The sequence below is a fragment of the Littorina saxatilis genome, linkage group LG9 (genome assembly GCF_037325665.1).
Source record: "Littorina saxatilis isolate snail1 linkage group LG9, US_GU_Lsax_2.0, whole genome shotgun sequence".
Taxonomy (NCBI): domain Eukaryota; kingdom Metazoa; phylum Mollusca; class Gastropoda; order Littorinimorpha; family Littorinidae; genus Littorina; species Littorina saxatilis.
Window position 1 is genome coordinate 55069857 of NC_090253.1, and position 17977 is coordinate 55087833.

The 17977-nt window shown below is 41.0% G+C and overlaps 1 protein-coding gene across 1 annotated transcript; it reads left to right on the forward strand.

Moving 5' to 3' along the window:
* LOC138976474 (inosine-uridine preferring nucleoside hydrolase-like) lies at positions 1-10904 on the forward strand. Its single transcript, XM_070349325.1, has 9 exons — positions 1-116; positions 1310-1648; positions 2919-3022; positions 4757-4941; positions 6127-6390; positions 6908-7067; positions 7738-7854; positions 8428-8561; positions 10356-10904. The coding sequence occupies exons 2-9, from the start codon at positions 1389-1391 to the stop codon at positions 10677-10679; spliced, it is 1548 nt and encodes a 515-aa protein (XP_070205426.1). The 5' UTR covers positions 1-116; positions 1310-1388; the 3' UTR covers positions 10680-10904.
* Positions 10905-17977: the final 7073 nt, after the last annotated feature.

Genomic DNA, 17977 nt, shown 5'->3' on the forward strand with positions numbered 1-17977 from the left:
CAATTTACCTGTGAGTTGTCTCATCGTTGCCTACAGAAATGCTTCATCTTTTCCGACGATTGGGCGTCAAATTCGGGCATATTCTCACATCACATCAACAAGCGAGAGTGTCTTGTGTTAGTATCATCACCCCACGTTTGTAATTTGTATTTCATTGCTAATGAAAGGTGCAGGTTTTTCTAATTTGCACCATTCCGCTGCATCAATACCAGACATCTGGATGATTTGTCCTACAAGTGCAGCGTAACATACAGATACAGATACAGATTCTTTGAGCAAAGCCCACCAAAACATCTCTGCTCTGTCTTTGAGCGCCGCCTTCCGGCTTCCCCTTCTGTTTTGAATCGTATTTTGCAGGACGAAAATGTATTAAATACGGCAGAGAATGTTGAAAACGTGATGGTTTATGGAAAGAAAATCTTACTCATGACTTTCTAGCAGAGGAAGCAAAGTGCATACCCAGTGATTGTAATTTCACAAAGTAAAACTGCATTTTTTGATCAACATAGTTCTGGCTGCCCAAATGATGAGCCAGAATCATTTGGTTACTGTTTGCAATTTGTAAACAATGTCACTGTCTGTGTCAATGGTGCGTGAGAAAAAAAAGCAGTCACAGTAGTATTGTCTGCGAAGATGATTTGGCAATTCATGCAACTTGAAAGGTGCAAATATTTTATGATCTTAAAATGTCACTTTATGATACATGTAAATTGTAATTGAAATTGCTGGACTAATGTTACATCCCAAAGACCTTTTGACATTTTGCTTCCCTGCTATATGAAGTCAACAAATAAATGGTAATATCCTGATTAATTTACCAGCTGGGGTGGAAATCGCACACTGTATGTGTATTAGTACTATTACCAGTATTAGGCCTAAAAAAAAAATAGGTGTGGTTACGGTAACCCGACCTACCCTATTTTTAGGGGCCGATCCTATAACTTTTTATTACATTTGTCAAAAAAACAAAAACAAAAAAAAACGAGTGCAAAAAACGCAATGAAAGCGAAAGCGCCCGTGTCGCACACTTATTTCCCTGTCAAGTAGGTTTAATTTGTACACATTAGAAAAAAAAGTTTAAAAAAAAAAGTGATTGGCTACCTACCTACCCTATTTTTTTTGGCTATGTTACCGTAACCACACCTATTTTTTTTTTTGGCCTTACTAATCTGAAAATGTTAAATTGTTTACAAGTTTGCGACATTAGATTAATCACTTACATTTTCCTGGGTGCTGATTCTGGGGGTTAATACCAAATTAATCGGAAATATGGCTGAACACTTGGCAATGAAGTATCCTATCTCTACAGGTTATGCTCATTTCAATAAAGTGCCTTGGCATTTGAAGTTCACGAGCACAGGGCTGAGAGTGGATCATCACTCTTCATCATGGCTGCCTTCATCTGGCAATCCGCAGAGTATTCCTCCTGGGATGAGTTTTTTGCGGTTGTTGAAGCTTACTGTGATGAGACCTATCAACCCCTGGTCAAATCTTCAAGTAAGCTTGCCGCCACAGCGAACAGAGTCTTGACACCTGAAGCCCCTAGATACCCTGAAACAGAACAACTTAAGTATGCGGCGTTTACCTATGGATGTTCACACCGGGGTACATATAAATCCACAGGAGTCGGAATTAAAAAATCTTGCAAGTAAGTGCACTTAGTTTTTTTTTGTAAAGTTTCTGTTGAGCGTTTGTGTCTCTTTTTTTCAAAGCTGCAAGAGCACACACAGTTCAAACTCACTCAGTGAAAACACAACTGATGTAAAATGAATATATCATGCCGAATTCACGGACTTGCTGAATTCGTGGCTACATTTTTGCCCATTTTGCATAAGGCCAAAAAAAAAAAATTGTCTGTTTCTGGTCACCCAACCGACCCTAAATTTCAGCGCCGACCCTAAACTTTTTTTTTCCAAACTCAAATTTTTTGTTTTGTTTTTTGGTGGTAAAGGACAGGGTGAGAAAATGAACAACAAAAACGTGTGAAAACGAAAGTCCGCTGACGATTTGTAAATGTGTTGAGTGTCTTGTCTCTATGTATTGTGAATCCAGTCTCTTTGCGCGATTTTTAAAGTTAGTTTTATTGGTCTACATTTGGGGTTAAAAAAAAAAAATTTAAAAAAAATAAAATAAAATTCCCTACCTACCGACCCTATTTTTTTTAGCCATGTTACCAGAAACAGACAATTTTTTTTGTTGGCCTAATTGGCAAAACACTGCTCATTACGCAAAATCGGCAGCAAATTTGCCAAAAATGCATAAAGGCTTTTAAAAATGTTCCATTTCGCAAAAGCGGCAGCCAGTCTGTTATTTTTGTGTCACCAGAACATTGCATTTTCATTGCTTTACCTCCCTATTATGGTTTTTATGGTCTGTGTTGGTCTGTGTCGAGCATAACTCTGGAAATGCACGAAAACTAAACTTTTTGCCATGACTTATCAATATTGCGATATATAGTATCCATTTGAATATCTAGCTGTCTAAGTGTGATGATATCCCAGGCATTTGGGAACTTTAAAACCCAAAAGTGGCTGCCGATTATGCAAAATTGGCAAATTTTAAAAGCCTGTATGTGTTTTTGGTAAAACGCTGCCGATTTCGGGTAATAGGCAGCGTTTTGCCGAGTACGCAAAATGGGCAAAAATGTTGCCGAATCTGCGAATTTGGCAAGTCTGTGAATTTGGCACGACATACACAACAGGCAATTTTGTTTCAAGTGACTATATGTGTATTTGACTGTTAAAAATATTGCTGATGTGTTTTTTCATAGTGACACATATGGCGTAAACAAAAATAATGTGTGTGGTTTTTTTTCACTGTTTATCCTGTGTGGAAAAATACATGCACACACACATGCACATTCCATCATTTGTTGTTCTTAGAAAGTAATACTTGTGATATTTTTTCTCTTTCACCAGGTCACGGAAAGATCAGTGCCCTGCTAAAATCCATGCCTCTGTAGACAGAAGAACAGGAAGAGTGGTTGTGCGGACGCTCATCAGTGATCACACCCATGCAATTGGTAAAGATGAAACTTTTTTTTCACAGAAAGGCTTTGCTTGCTCCTTTTTTTGTATATATATAACATCAAAAGTTGTGAAAGAAACGATTGAAAGTCAGCAGAGACTTTCTTCTGAGATTTTTAAAAATCTCTTAGCAGAGCAAAAAAGAGAGAAAAAAAGTATCCCTTCACAGATAGCCTATTGGGGGGGACGTATCATAGAGAAATCTAGCCCTGAGGAGGACCACTGTTTTACTACCAAGACCAGACACGTGTTTCGACACAAATGTGTCTCATCAGTATATAAATATATATAGTTAACGATTAGAAATCATGAACTGTGTTGTTAAGAAGTTCTTTTGCGCCAGCACAGTTTTGAAAAAAGTCTGTATACCCTCAGTCCTCAATTCAATTCAATTCAATTCAATTCAATTCAATAAAAACTTTATTGTCTGCAACAAACAGACATTTTCTTTTGGCTGGTGAATCATGTAATACCATGTAAATACTGAGGACAACCTCTCGATAACAACCACCTGCCCACAACAACCATGCAAAAGGATCCGTGACAATTTTGTCACCCCCCGCGGGTTAGGGGGAAGAATTTACCCGATGCTCCCCAGCTTGTCGTAAGAGGCGACTAACGGATTCTGTTTCTCTTTTTACCCTTGTTAAGTGTTGCTTGTATAGAATATAGTCAATGTTTGTAAAGATTTTAGTCAAGCAGTATGTAAGAAATGTTAAGTCCTTTGTACTGGAAACTTGCATTCTCCCAGTAAGGTCATATATTGTACTACGTTGCAAGCCCCTGGAGCAATTTTTTGATTAGTGCTTTTGTGAACAAGAAACAATTAACAAGTGGTTCTATCCCATCCCCCCCCTTTCCCTGTCACGATACATGTATAACCTTGAACGGTTGAAAACGACGTTAAACACCAAATAAAGAAAGAAAGAAAAAGAAACAATTTTGTCCCTATACGTGTATATAAATCACCTTTCCATAGCAACCACCTGTCTGTAAAGACCACTGTTGGTCAGTCCCTTGGGTTCTGGATATGGACAGGTACCCTAGAAATTCCATGTCAGTGATATTAAAATGTAGTTACAGAAGTATCTGTGATTAAACCTTTGGTACCAGCCAAGAAGGTCTGCCTATTTTAGGTCTTTTGTGATGGATATTCTTCGGTACAGTGGTACGTAGCCTAACGGACAACAGAAAATGTCCTTTCTTGGGAATTGTCCTATCTTTGGAGAGGCCTGAAATTGCAGGCCTGTAAAGCTATGTTTGAATCTAAAAACAATATGACCTGGTCATAATGTCCAATTTACTTGTAACAGAAAAAACAAACACTTTAGATGTGTATTTTGAAATATGCAGTGATTTACATCTGAAAGTTAAATGCATTTTCTTCCTCGTTTCTTTCTGTTAGGAATACATAGTAGGAACATGACTTATCACTTTTTGAAACACACCCATGTGCATCTAACCTGATGAAGAACATTTAAAAGCAACAAAGATCTGAACAGATTGTTGCATGTGGGATTCGTCTCTACTTTGGATTTCAAAACATGTCGGAAAAGGACATAGATATAATTATGACAATAACTTGTAAAGCTAATGGGTGAAAACATTTCTTCATTAAGATTTCAAGTTTGGATTGGATTTGTGTCAGCTTCATGCAAATGAATCATACTTAACAAAGGCATGATAAGACTAATCCTCCTTGCATCATTTTTCTGTTGTTTTTGTTCTAGATGCAGAAACTTACTCTCTTTACCCAAAACAGCGGCTTCTGCGCAAAGAGGACGAGGGGAAAGTGAAAGAACTTCTGCAGATGAAAGTTCCAAACAAAATCCTCAGGAATCATGCCAGAGAAGTGTATGGAAAAAAGCTGAAACCTTACGACATACAGAATATCAAGGCGCGTTTGAAACAGGAGGTAAGAATTATTTTGTCACTTGATTTTGTATCTAAGTTTCAGATACAGTCATGCACACACAGTTACAATCATGCCGAACAGTCACACACATGCGTGTATATGTGTGTAAAACACACACAAACACACCTACACACACACACACACACACACACACACTGCCAGCTACCTTCCCCTAGTAGACATATAACGCGTGTGTGTTCTGCCACAAGGTAGCCTAAAAAAAGTGGGTTTTCTCAATTTCAGTGCTGGAGACAAGTATCCCACCACTGGAGTAGATCATTCTCAAAGCTGAGAGCCTCAGGGACAGCTTGACACACTTCACATCAGTCTATCTTCTTCTTCTGCGTTCATGGGCTGAAACTCCCACGTACACTTGTGTTTTTTGCAAGAGTGGGTTATTATGTGACCGTGTTTATCCTGCCATTTAGGCTGCCGTACTGAGTTCGGAGGATGCATACTTGGTATTTTGGTGTTTCTATAACCCATCAAACTCTGACATGGATTAAAGGATCTTTACCGTGCGAACTTGATCTTGTGCTTGCATGTACACACAAAGGGAGATAAGGCACTAGCAAGTCTGCACACAAGTTTACCTTGGAAATCAGAAAAATCTCCAGACTTAACCCACCAGGTATCGGCCGGGGTTTGAACATTCAACCTTCTGCAAAGGAGTCCGACATTTTATCCAGTAGACCATTGCGCCCGTCACATCAGAGTATGTTCCTGAACACAGTGTGTGAGCACCATACTAACATAGATATATATGCATTACATGGTGTGATGTGCATCCATGCGATCAGTATAATGCTGCACATGTGAAGACAGTCAGTAATGTTTGGTTTTGCTCCTCTTTGCACTGTCAATATTCCCGGCTCCGGTTTTCTGAGTACGTTTTACTCGATTGCCAAGTGTTCAGCCTGAGTTCAAATTGAGTATTTCTACTTTTCTGTAGAGTAGCGAGCAAGATTTTCTCTCCAGAGCCTCTTCCCCCAAATCTCCCCCCCCCCCCCTCCCCCATCCTTTCTGCAATACATGTATAAAAAAAAACTCACATTGATGCATATTATTTCTTACGACTCATCATTTACCTAGTAATAGTATTGTTATTGTACTGTGTTTTATTTCTTTAGTAATCTTTAGAATACTCATTCTTTTTTTTTCTTTTTCTCATTCCCGCTTTGACAGAAGGCGTGGTCACAAGATAGCAGTTGCACAGTGGTGGTACAGGTAGAGATGCCACAACACACAACAATGGCAGAAGACACGCAGCAACGCAGAAAACTGATTATAGATGTGGACACGGGAATCGACGATGCTCATGCCATCATGCTGGCGCTGTCAAGTCCGTCAGTGGAAGTGGTGGCCATCACGTGTGCCAATGGCAACGTCAAGATTGATGACGTCACTGACAACACACTGCGCGTTTTGCAAGTCTGTGACAGGCTGGATGTAAGTTTGGTCATAGACGTTTGTGTGGTGTGTGTGTTTCTGCCTGCCTGCCTGTCTGTCTGTCTGTCTGTTTTTCTTTCTTTCTTTCTGTGATAAGTGTGAGTGTAGTGATATGAAAAAATACTGCATCTTGACATAAAACTACACAGATCACTAAGCCAAGAAATGGAGCTTTTAAATTGTAACCTTATTAGTTGCGAGAGGGAGAGCTGCTTATCGTTTTCGCAATTGATCTGTCATTTTTTCTATGATGTGAGAAAGCAAGCACAAGACCAAGTATGCATGTAAAATATCCTGTATTCCATGTCAAGTTCAGTGGGTTATAGAAACAGGAAAACTCCAGCATGCATCCCCTCAAATCAGAGTATGACTGCCTAAATGTTAGGGGGAAAACAACGATTCACGTGAAAATCCCACTAGTGCTTACGAGTGTACGTGTGTCACAGCCCACCAATGCAGAAGAAGAAGTAGTACCTCACAAATTTGAATTTTGATTTGACTTTTTATGTCTTCCTAGGTCCCAGTGTACAAAGGAGCTGCAAGATCCTTGCTGGGGAAGGTGTCGGAGTATGAGAACTTCACAGGTGGCGTTGCGTGGAGTGTCCCTGTGGACAGCAGTATAGTTCAGTCAGAGCATGCTGCTAATGCTCTTGTTCACCTCACAAAGCAGTTCCCAGGTAAGCCCGCGATCACGCTAGCTATTTACAAACTAGTGTGTCATAACAGTGAAAACCCCAATTTTAGGATGCCGCGACCCCCCCCCCCAAATAATTTAAAACTCTCTCCCTTTTAAAACTCTGTTTCCTTCTGTTCATGACCTCTGTAGTTTTAGCCCTATTTTAAGACTCCTTTTTCAGACCAGATTTTTGAAGGTCTGCAAAGGGAGGGGGGGGGGTTACACTGGTTGCACTGGTTACACTGGTTGCACTGGTTGCAGTGGTTGCACCGGTTACACTGGTTGCACTGGTTACACTGGTTGCACTGGTTGCACTGGTTGCACTGGTTACACTGGTTACACTGGTTGCACTGGTTGCACTGGTTACACTGGTTGCACTGGTTGCACTGGTTACACTGGTTACACTGGTTGCACTGGTTGCACTGGTTACACTGGTTGCACTGGTTGCACTGGTTGCACTGGTTACACTGGTTACACTGGTACCTATTCCAATTCTAGCTCTCACAAAACTCGTCACTCTCTTAACATCTTCTTCTTTTGGTTTCCTTTATTATTATATTCTTGTTTCTGCGTGTGTGGTGTGTGTGTGTGCCGTTGTGTATGTGTGTTTACATGTGTGTGCATGTACACATGTATGCATGCATGTATATCTGTGTTCTTTATCTTCTCAGGTGAGATCACACTGGTGGCACTGGCACCCTTGACGAACGTGGCTTTGGCCCTCAGCCTTGATCCAGAGTTCCCAAAGAGACTGCGAGATGTTGTCATCATGGGTGGCAATACCGACGGTGAGCTCTAATTTATACCCCGTTGGATTTGCGATATTTAAACAGATTTGTACATGTATTTGAAGAAAAGAAATCTGACATTTAATGTGACCAACACTATACGCACTTATAGCAAACCTTTAAAACAGTTAACCCCTTGACTGCCTTAGGACGGGTATACCCGTCCTGCACTTGTGCATTATTTCCATGATTAGATACTAAAAACAGATTCTTGGTTGAATTTCTTTTAAAAATAACATAGGTTTTACTTTTCTACCTACTGCCAGTTTGGAGCTAGAATTTTTTGTGAATTATTACACCCCGAACTCCAATATTCCCTGGCAGTCAGGAAGTTTTGATTGGCAGCGAAAGGGTTAATGCTCTGAAAAAGAAGAAGAAAGAAATGGACATTTGTAAATGCCATGTCTGAAGGCAGTCCCTAATGGAGCCCAAAGTTGACTTCACAAAGACAGACTTTTTAACCAAAATTCAGCGCCAAAGCTTTGTGCAGTGAGCTTTGTTAAGAAATCTTTGCAAAGTGGATTTTGCCCAGTTAATGTGAGGCTTTAGACTTGAAGTGAAAAAATGTTTCAGGAAGAGGGCGTGTCAGTCCATGCGCTGAGTTCAACTTTTTCAATGACCCCGAGGCAGCGCATGTCGTCCTGAGCAGCATGGACAACATCCGCGTCCTCCCCTTTGACACCTGCTGTCAGGACCATTTGTCATGGGTGAGTCACCACATTTTTGTTTCATTTGCTCAAACCTTTTTTATTTAAATCTTTTACAAACTTTGGTAGTTTTGTTTTTTTCAGTTTTTGTGTGTGTGTGTGTTTTGTCGTTTCTCCTTTACTATCTAATTCACCTTTCCATAGCAACCACCTGTTTTTAACTACATGTACCACTTTTTGTCGGTCCGTTCGGTGGTTGTTGCAGACAGGTTCAACTTTATTCTATGTCTGTTGTAACCACCTATCTCTGTCTGTTGTAACCACCTATCTCTGTTGTAACCACCTATCTCTGTCTGTTGTAACCACCTATCTCTGTCTGTTGTAACCACCTATCTCTGTCTGTTGTAACCACCTATCTGTGTCTGTTGTAACCACCTATCTCTGTCTGTTGTAACCACCTATCTCTGTCTGTTGTAACCACCTATCTGTGTCTGTTGTAACCACCTATCTCTGTCTGTTGTAACCACCTATCTCTGTCTGTTGTAACCACCTATCTGTGTCTGTTGTAACCACCTATCTCTGTCTGTTGTAACCACCTATCTCTGTCTGTTGTAACCACCTATCTCTGTCTGTTGTAACCACCTATCTCTGTCTGTTGTAACCACCTATGTCTGTTGTAACCACCTATCTCTGTCTGTTGTAACCACCTATCTCTGTTGTAACCACCTATCTCTGTCTGTTGTAACCACCTATCTGTGTCTGTTGTAACCACCTATCTCTGTCTGTTGTAACCACCTATCTCTGTCTGTTGTAACCACCTATCTCTGTCTGTTGTAACCACCCATCTCTGTCTGTTGTAACCACCTATCTCTGTCTGTTGTAACCACCTATCTGTGTCTGTTGTAACCACCTATCTCTGTCTGTTGTAACCACCTATCTGTGTCTGTTGTAACCACCTATCTCTGTCTGTTGTAACCACCTATCTGTGTCTGTTGTAACCACCTATCTGTCTGTTGTAACCACCTATCTGTGTCTGTTGTAACCACCTATCTCTGTCTGTTGTAACCACCTATCTGTGTCTGTTGTAACCACCTATCTCTGTCTGTTGTAACCACCTATCTGTGTCTGTTGTAACCACCTATCTCTCTGTTGTAACCACCTATCTCTGTCTGTTGTAACCACCTATCTCTGTCTGTTGTAACCACCTATCTCTGTCTGTTGTAACCACCTATCTATGTCTGTTGTAACCACCTATCTCTGTCTGTTGTAACCACCTATCTCTGTTGTAACCACCTATCTCTGTCTGTTGTACAAAATACGTGTTTCATATTGATACATTTCCACATATATATATTGTAACATGCATTTAGAATGTATACCGGCACGGTTGGCCTAGTGGTAAGGCGTCCGCCCCGTGATCGGGAGGTCGTGGGTTCGAACCCTGGCCGGGTCATACCTAAGACTTTAAAATTGGCAATCTAGTGGCTGCTCCGCCTGGCGTCTGGCATTATGGGGTTAGTGCTAGGACTGGTTGGTCCGGTGTCAGAATAATGTGACTGGGTGAGACATGAAGCCTGTGCTGCGACTTTTGTCTTGTGTGTGGCGCACGTTATATGTCAAAGCAGCACCTCCCTGATATGGCCTTCGTGGTCGGCTGGGCGTTAAACAAACAAACAAACAAATTTAGAATTGATGCAAAATCAAGAGCACCAAGTTGCTGTTAACACTTTAGCTTGTAAACGAGGGAACAAGAGAGGGTTTTTTTCCAGCATTACCATGAGACTTATTCAGTGTGCGAAAAAATGGAACACAGCAAATTGTGACTCATTTTTCTTTTCATCTTTTTTTTTTTAGGATTTCATGGAAGAATGGACAGGGGCCAACACCAAAAAGTCCAACTTTCTCCTCAACTCCCTGGAGTTTGACGTCAAAAAAGCAAAGCAGTCACACCGACAAGGGTACAGAACGTGCGACGGTTATGCCATGGCGACGGTTGTCGACCCCAGCATCATAACCAAGGAGGAAACAGCGTACGCTACTGTGGAGCTGTCGGGTCAACTGACCCGGGCTCAGATGGTTGTGGACTGGTCCGGCGTGCTGAATAAGGACAAGAACGTTTCACTGATCACGGGGCTGGACTTTGAGAAAATAAAGACACAGTTTCTTTCCATGATTTGAAGAGGGGGGGGGGGGGGGGGCATGATGGAGGAGTAGGAAGAAAGTGAATGGATGAAAAAGGTTGGTTGGAAGATTGTTGTGGTCGTTCTACAACAAGAGTACAAGCATCTGCTGGCTTGCTTGTGTGTGTGTGTGTGTGTGTGTGTGTGTGTGTGAGACCAATGCACACTATCATAAAAATCTGAGCTGAATGTAAATGTGATCTGTAAGTCGAATAAAACTGTAGACTATACAAGAACCCTTTTTCTGTTTTGGTGTGTGTGTTTGAGTGAAAGAGAATGTGTGTGTATTTGTGTGTGTGTTCACATGCCAGGTTGGGTGCACATCGGTCACACGTGTTGATGTGTGCACTGTGTGTGTGTGTGTGCACTGTGTGTGTGTGCACTGTGTGTGTGCGCAAGTGCATGTGTGCCTACACATGCACCTGTGTCTGTCGGAGCACAGTGACCTATGAGACCTAAACTGTCTTGGACCTGTTTTCAGATCTGAGCGAGCATCACAGTTATACATTTCAAACAAACGCACAGATACTATCTGTCTCTCCCAGTCTCTCTGTCTGTCTGTCTGTCTGACTCTCTCTCTCTCTCTCTTTCCCTCTCTTTCCCTCTCTCTCTCTCTCTCTCTCTCTCTCTCTCCCTCTCTCTCAGTCACTCTCTTGTCTCTCTCCGACACTATGTAAATAGCAACGCGTCACAGGCCGAGTGTGTGTGTGTGTGTTCCCATCCGTTTATCATGTAACGGCTTAGGGTAGATTTGAGCACTAACCGCGCGCACACACACACACTAACACACTCACACACTCACACACACACTCACACACACATACTATAACACTAACACACACACTCACACACTGACACTGACACCGTGACACACACACACACACACGCGAGCGCACACACATTCCCTACACACGCGCACAGAATCAAATGCTGAGTGGCCATAGGTTTGAATGGGATAAACAGGTGGGTTTTTTTTAGCAGGTGAGCACGTGAAATTCTGTGAAAAGTGGAGAATACATGTACATGTAGCATACATCAAACGATGAACAACTGGAAAATGGCGAGAAGGGCATGGAACAAAGAAGATAAACAAGAAAAGTTGAGTATAAAGTATGGAAGCTGGTAAAGGGAAGACGCTTCAAAAAGTTTGGACATTAAATGAGATCAAAAACAGAGCGGGAAGGAGGGTGGACAGACTTGTTTTTTATTCTGACCAATCTTGAGTGACTTTCGAAATATACAAAGAATACAAAAGCAAACGATACAAAGGACAGTTCAAAGAAGACTTTAGCAGTCCATCTGCCACACATATTTCTTTTAACATCAAGAAAGATCTGTACAAATGTTCAAAGAAGACTTCAGCAGTCCATCTGCCACACATATTTCTTTTAACATCAAGAAAGATCTGTACAAATGTTCAAAGAAGACTTTAGCAGTCCATCTGCCACACATATTTCTTTTAACATCAAGAAAGATCTGTACAAATGTTCAAAGAAGACTTCAGCAGTCCATCTGCCACACATATTTCTTTTAACATCAAGAAAGATCTGTACAAATGTTCAAAGAAGACTTCAGCAGTCCATCTGCCACACATATTTCTTTTAACATCAAGAAAGATCTGTACAAATGTTCAAACAAAAACAGGGGAAGGGGGGGGGCTGTAGGGGGAGAGAGAGGGGTACAAACTTCAGCCGTGACAAACAAGCACTGAGTAAAAAATCCATCTATGATAAAGAAAATCATGTGATGATGTGTCGGTGGGTTTTGGAGTGCACGGATGTGGGAGCACACACACCTAGTGCAAATCTTGCAAAATGTCAAAGACTTGAGACGGGCGCAATGGCGTGATGGTAAGACGTCGGCCTCCTAATCGGGAGGTCGTGAGTTTGAATCCCGGTCGCTGCTGCCTGGTGGGTTAAGAGTGGAGATTTTTCCGATCTCCCAGGTCTTCTTCTTCTTCTTCTTCTTCTTCTGCGTTCGTGGGCTGAAACTCCACGTACACTCGTATTTTTTGCACGAGTGGAATTTTACGTGTATGACCGTTTGTCTCCCAGGTCAACTTACGTGCAGACCTGCTTAACCCCCTTCGTGTGTACACGCAAGCACAAGACCAAGTGCGCACGGAAAAGATCCTGTAATCCATGTCGGAGTTCGGTGAGTTATGGAAACACAAAAATACCCAGCATGCCTACTCAACGAAAATGGAGTGAGCTGACTATGCTCTCAGAGTATAGTGTGGGGAACCCAAATAGGCAAACGAGCTCACACGTAACCAGAAACTTCTGGAACGCTGAAGAAGAAGAAGAAGAACAAGTCGGTTAAGGCGAAAATACAACATTTAGTCAAGCTCAGTCGAACTCACAGAATGGAACTGAACGCATTGCATTTTTTCCACAAGACCGTACACTCGTAGCATCGTCTGTCCACCGCTCGTGGCAAAGGCAGTGAAATTAACAATCCAGAAAAGTGCGGTAGCGGTTGCGCTGAGGAGGATAGCACGCTTTTCTATATCTCTATTCTTTTTAACTCTCTGAACGTGTTTTTAATCCAAACATATCATATCTATATGTTTTTGGAATCAGGAACGGACAAGGAATAAGATGAAATTGTTTTTAAATCGATTTCGGAAATTTTAATGTTTATATCTTTAATTTTCAGAGCTTGTTTTTAATACGAATATAACATATTTATATGTTTTTTTAATTAGAAAATTATGAAAAGTACGATAAACGTAAGTTTGGATCGTTTTATACAAAAAAAAATAAATAAATAAAAAAAAATAAAAATTATTTTAATTACAATTTTCAGATTTTTAATGACCAAAGTCATTAATAAAATTTTAAGCCACCAAGCTGAAATGCAATACCAAAGTCCGGCCTTCGTCGAAGATTGCTTGGCCAAAATTTCAATCAATTTGATTGAAAAATGAGGGTGTGACAGTGCCGCCTCAACTTTTACAAAATGCCGGATATGACGTCATCAAAGACATTTATCGAAAAAGTGAGAAAAAAAACGTCTGGGGATATCATACCCAGGAACTCTCATGAAAAATTTCATAAAGATCGGTCCAGTAGTTTACTCTGAATCGCTCTACACACACACACAGACACACGCACACACACACACACATACACCACGACCCTCGTCTCGATTCCCCTCTCTATGTTAAAGCATTTAATCAAAACTTGACTAAATGTAAAAAGCAGGAGGAGTCTGGTACCCTGTATTTGGTTTAAACAAAATTTATTCCGGAAATACAGGGTGACATGTATGGTAATACGATATGAACATTTGTTTCCACACAACAAGCTAAACTTTTAGTGTGGTTATGAATATGTACATCTAGAAAGGAATTGTTATTTCATGTAACCCTGGAGTATTTGATGCTGTTGTGTCGGCAGAATCAGCTGTCATTAACCGCTATAAGCACCCTTCTGCCCTCACTCGAGTCACTGTCCCCTTGCCTGACTGAGTTCAGGTTCCCCACCAAAAAGGACAGCATGGAAACGGACTCAGCTAGTGTTTGTGTGTGCATTGGTTGACCCTGTAGTGTCCTTTATGCAGACGATGCATCTAACATGTTGGGAAGTGTGCAAGCATGGGCCAAGTCACATACACCAACACTACAGACCCCACATTTGACCCCACATCTACCAGCTGCAGAACTGCAGAACGGCAGAACTTTGACCCTCTCCCACCCAATCTCCCCGGCTCATCAACACTGGGTACAAACAATTTGCAGCCTTTTACAACATTCCCCAGTAGTTCTTGGTGTTGTTTTTCTTTCATGTGATTTTAAATTTTAAAGTTATTTTAATGTCCAATAACCTGCTAGTTTGCCTTTCGCTGTACATTTTGCGGACTTTTCTTGAACATGTGTTCATCAGTCATAGCCCTTTTTGATTTGACTTTTCAAGAAGGAAAACAGATGAGTGTGTATAGATGGAGTGACTCGCTCAACCTTTTTTTCTTCTTCTAATCGGGTAAACATTACTGGGCTTCATGATACAGCAAATCTTTGAATTAGATTAAGATTTTGCTTTGTTGGCAACTTCCCTTTTAGTTAAATTAAGATTTGTGGAAAAATATTTCTTTGAGTGACATGTCAGCGCTGAAAGTCCACAAAGTGGTGTATAACCTATGTAAAATTCCGCCGGTTATTAAACAGGGGCCGTTTAATAAAAACACTGTTTGTTCATTTTCTCTCTGCTCAGAGGGTTAGTAGTCGCCTTCTGGTCGTGAATTCTTGTCAGTAAACCGTTAGATGACAACTCAAGACACCGTTCAGCGTTTGTGTGAACAGTGATCACACCCTTGTAAATCGTCAGATGACAACTCACACCCTTGTCAGTAAACCGTCAGATGACAATTCAACACTGTCTGGTCTTTCTTCTCACTGGATAAGCAGTGAAACTGAAAATGGCTTCAACTTCAGCTTTAGCTTCAAAGAAAAGAAAAAGAATGGATCTGACATCCAAAGACAAAGTTGACTTGCTTGATCGCTACCAAAAACTGAATGCAAGAAGTATGAGGGAGGGCGCTGAAATTTTGGGTGTGTCGGCATCATTTCTGTGCCAGACACTAAAAAAAGAAGACGAACTTAGGACTGACATCGCAGAGGGCTCCAGTCAAGACCACAGGAAGCATCGGCGCTGCGGGAAGGATAAGGAGACAGAGGATGGCTTAATGCGGTGGTTCGACTCTATCCAAGCACCCAACACACCTGTAAACGGCCCAATCCTGTGTCAGAAGGCGGAACAGATTGCTGCCCAGCTGGGCCGCTCTGACCTCAAAGCAACAGATGTATGCGTGCGTCGGTCTTCTTACCTTTCGTTACTGATGGACATGTTCAACACATGTTCAACACGCAGCCGTTTATTAAAAACGCCGTTTATTAAAAACACTTTTGTTCGGTCCCAAGGTGTTTTTTTTATAAGCGGCGACTACTGTACTGGCCTTTGGCTAGTACTTCTCATAACTTTACTAGCCAGAGAGCAAATGTTAGTATTTTTACTGCCAAACCAACCATTTGTTTGACCGGCACGGTTGGCCTAGTGGTAAGGCGTCCGCCCCGTGATCGAGAGGTCGCGGGTTCGAACCCCGGCCGGGTCATCGGACTTTAAAATTGGCAATCTAGTGGCTGCTCCGGCCTGGCGTCTGGCATTATGGGGTTAGTGCTAGGCCTGGTTGGTCCGGTGTCAGAATAATGTGACTGGGTGAGACATGAAGCCTGTGCTGCGACTTCTGTCTTGTGTGTGGCGCACGTTAAATCAGTGTCAAAGCAGCACCGCCCTGATATGGCCCTTCGTGGTCGGCTGGGCGTTAAACAAACAAACAAGCAAACAAACCATTTGTTTCAGCAACTTTACTTAGAAATGTTAATCTACTCGCCATTTACATGTTTCTACTCGCCATGGCGAGTAAAATACTCGCCACTCTCAGGCCCGCATGTACCCTGTCTGACTCTGCCTTTGGTCATGACTGTCTGTGATGCAGTCCGACTGCTGTGTTTTTGTATTTTTTCACATATTGCTTAAAGGTGGCCCTCCACCACGAAATGAGTCGCATGTCACCTCGCGCGGTTCTGCGCTAGGCGTAATATAAGTCCGGGGAGTGTCTGGTAACAGTGTGAGGGTCACCTTAGTCACAGGCTTATAACTCAAACAGTTTTCGCTCTGTTGTAAAACGGTTTTCACCACTGGATAGAGCATAAAAAACTCGTTAGGAAAATGTAAAAATGTGAAAATCATGCAAAGGTGGCATGTGACTCACATTCCGTGGTGGAGGGTCACATTAAGGATGAATGAAAAATGTCAAATACATTTTTATAATGATTGTTTTAGCAAAGAATAATCTCTTTAAGGAATTTAATTGATTTTTGCAATTGGTGCTCATTTGTCGCATGTTGGCGTGAAAGGACATTTTGCGATGTTAAAAATCTTAAGATTATGAAACACTTTTTCAGAATCATGTAATCAATTTCAAAACATACCTCATTGGATAGTTTAGCTGATGACCTTTCATTTGATGTATGGTATGTACATAATCATTGGATTGGTTTAGCTTCAAGCTCAAAGTTCAGTTTTCATTTCTCTTGTCATTTTAGTGTTATCGTCTGAAAAACCAAATCATCATTAAAGTATTCAAAAGAAGTGTTTTTTTTTAAATTGCTCATATTTTGGTGGTTTCATGTCCTAAACATTATGAAAACAAAACAATAACATCAATTCTACGTTGGTTTCTCAAAAAAAGACCTTTTGCACACTATTTTTCTGAAGTCCAAAGTTGGTCATTTTGCCCGATTCGCTGTCTTTGCTAGCCTGTAACTTTATTTTCTGAAATCATAGAGTGTGCGCGCCTTCGTGAGCGAGGCTGGTACTACATATTGTTCATACGAAATGACAAACACAGGTTACAAGCGATAACGCGCAAAAGTACTGGTTTATTATTTTACATCTGACACTAGGTATCAGTAATGCATATATATATAGTTACAGTACTACGTATTGCGATACTACGTATTGCGATACTACTTATTGCGGTAAAAAACTTATGGACAGAAAGAAAAAGAGAAAAGAAAACAAATTATTAGACATGGCAAAAGTATCAAATGCATTAACAAGACACGAGAAGTAAAAACAAGAAAAATAAACAATCACAAGACAGGCAAAGACAAACAGACAAGAAAGTTACAATTACCACACACTCGTTGGTTAGTCCTTCAACAACAATAAAGAGTTACGTTCTGTACGTTCAACAACAATAAAGAATTACGTTCCGTACGTTCAACAATACCATAAGCACTAAGAATACTCAAGAAACTTAGCATACATACGTTTAAAACCAAAATGGCTAGTTTCAGAAAAATACAAAACGTTGACTCATCAGGCCAGGAATACAAAGCAAACTGTCATACCAAAAAAGTCTAACGACAACGTTCCTGCGTTAATCAAAGTCACAAACAAGATATTTACTCATCCACTTTCCCTCAATAACGTTACAAGAAATAAGCCCGTTTACAAACGATCACCACAGACCGCAAGCTTCTTTTACCTAAATTCTTTTAACGTAAGGCTGAAAAAGTCGGAGAAAACGTTTCACTTCGAACTTCGTTAACCACAGAAAACACAAGTTATCATTATAAACATTAGCGACTTTCTAGCGTCTACAAAACATTGCTGTACGTTCACAACACTAGAACAGTTGAACACACAATAAAGAAACACTACAACAAGTCAGACTTTCAACTCACGTTATACATAAACAACTCACAAAGTCATTACAAAATGGCGACCA

Excerpts from the sequence above, each read along its gene's own strand:
- LOC138976474 (XM_070349325.1), top strand. The coding sequence starts at position 1,389 with ATGGCTGCCTTCATCTGGCAATCCGCAGAGTATTCCTCCTGGGATGAG. Across the intron at positions 7,068-7,737 it reads CCTCACAAAGCAGTTCCCAG|GTGAGATCACACTGGTGGCA; the intron begins GTAAGCCCGCGA and ends TTATCTTCTCAG. Across the intron at positions 7,855-8,427 it reads CATGGGTGGCAATACCGACG|GAAGAGGGCGTGTCAGTCCA; the intron begins GTGAGCTCTAAT and ends AAAATGTTTCAG.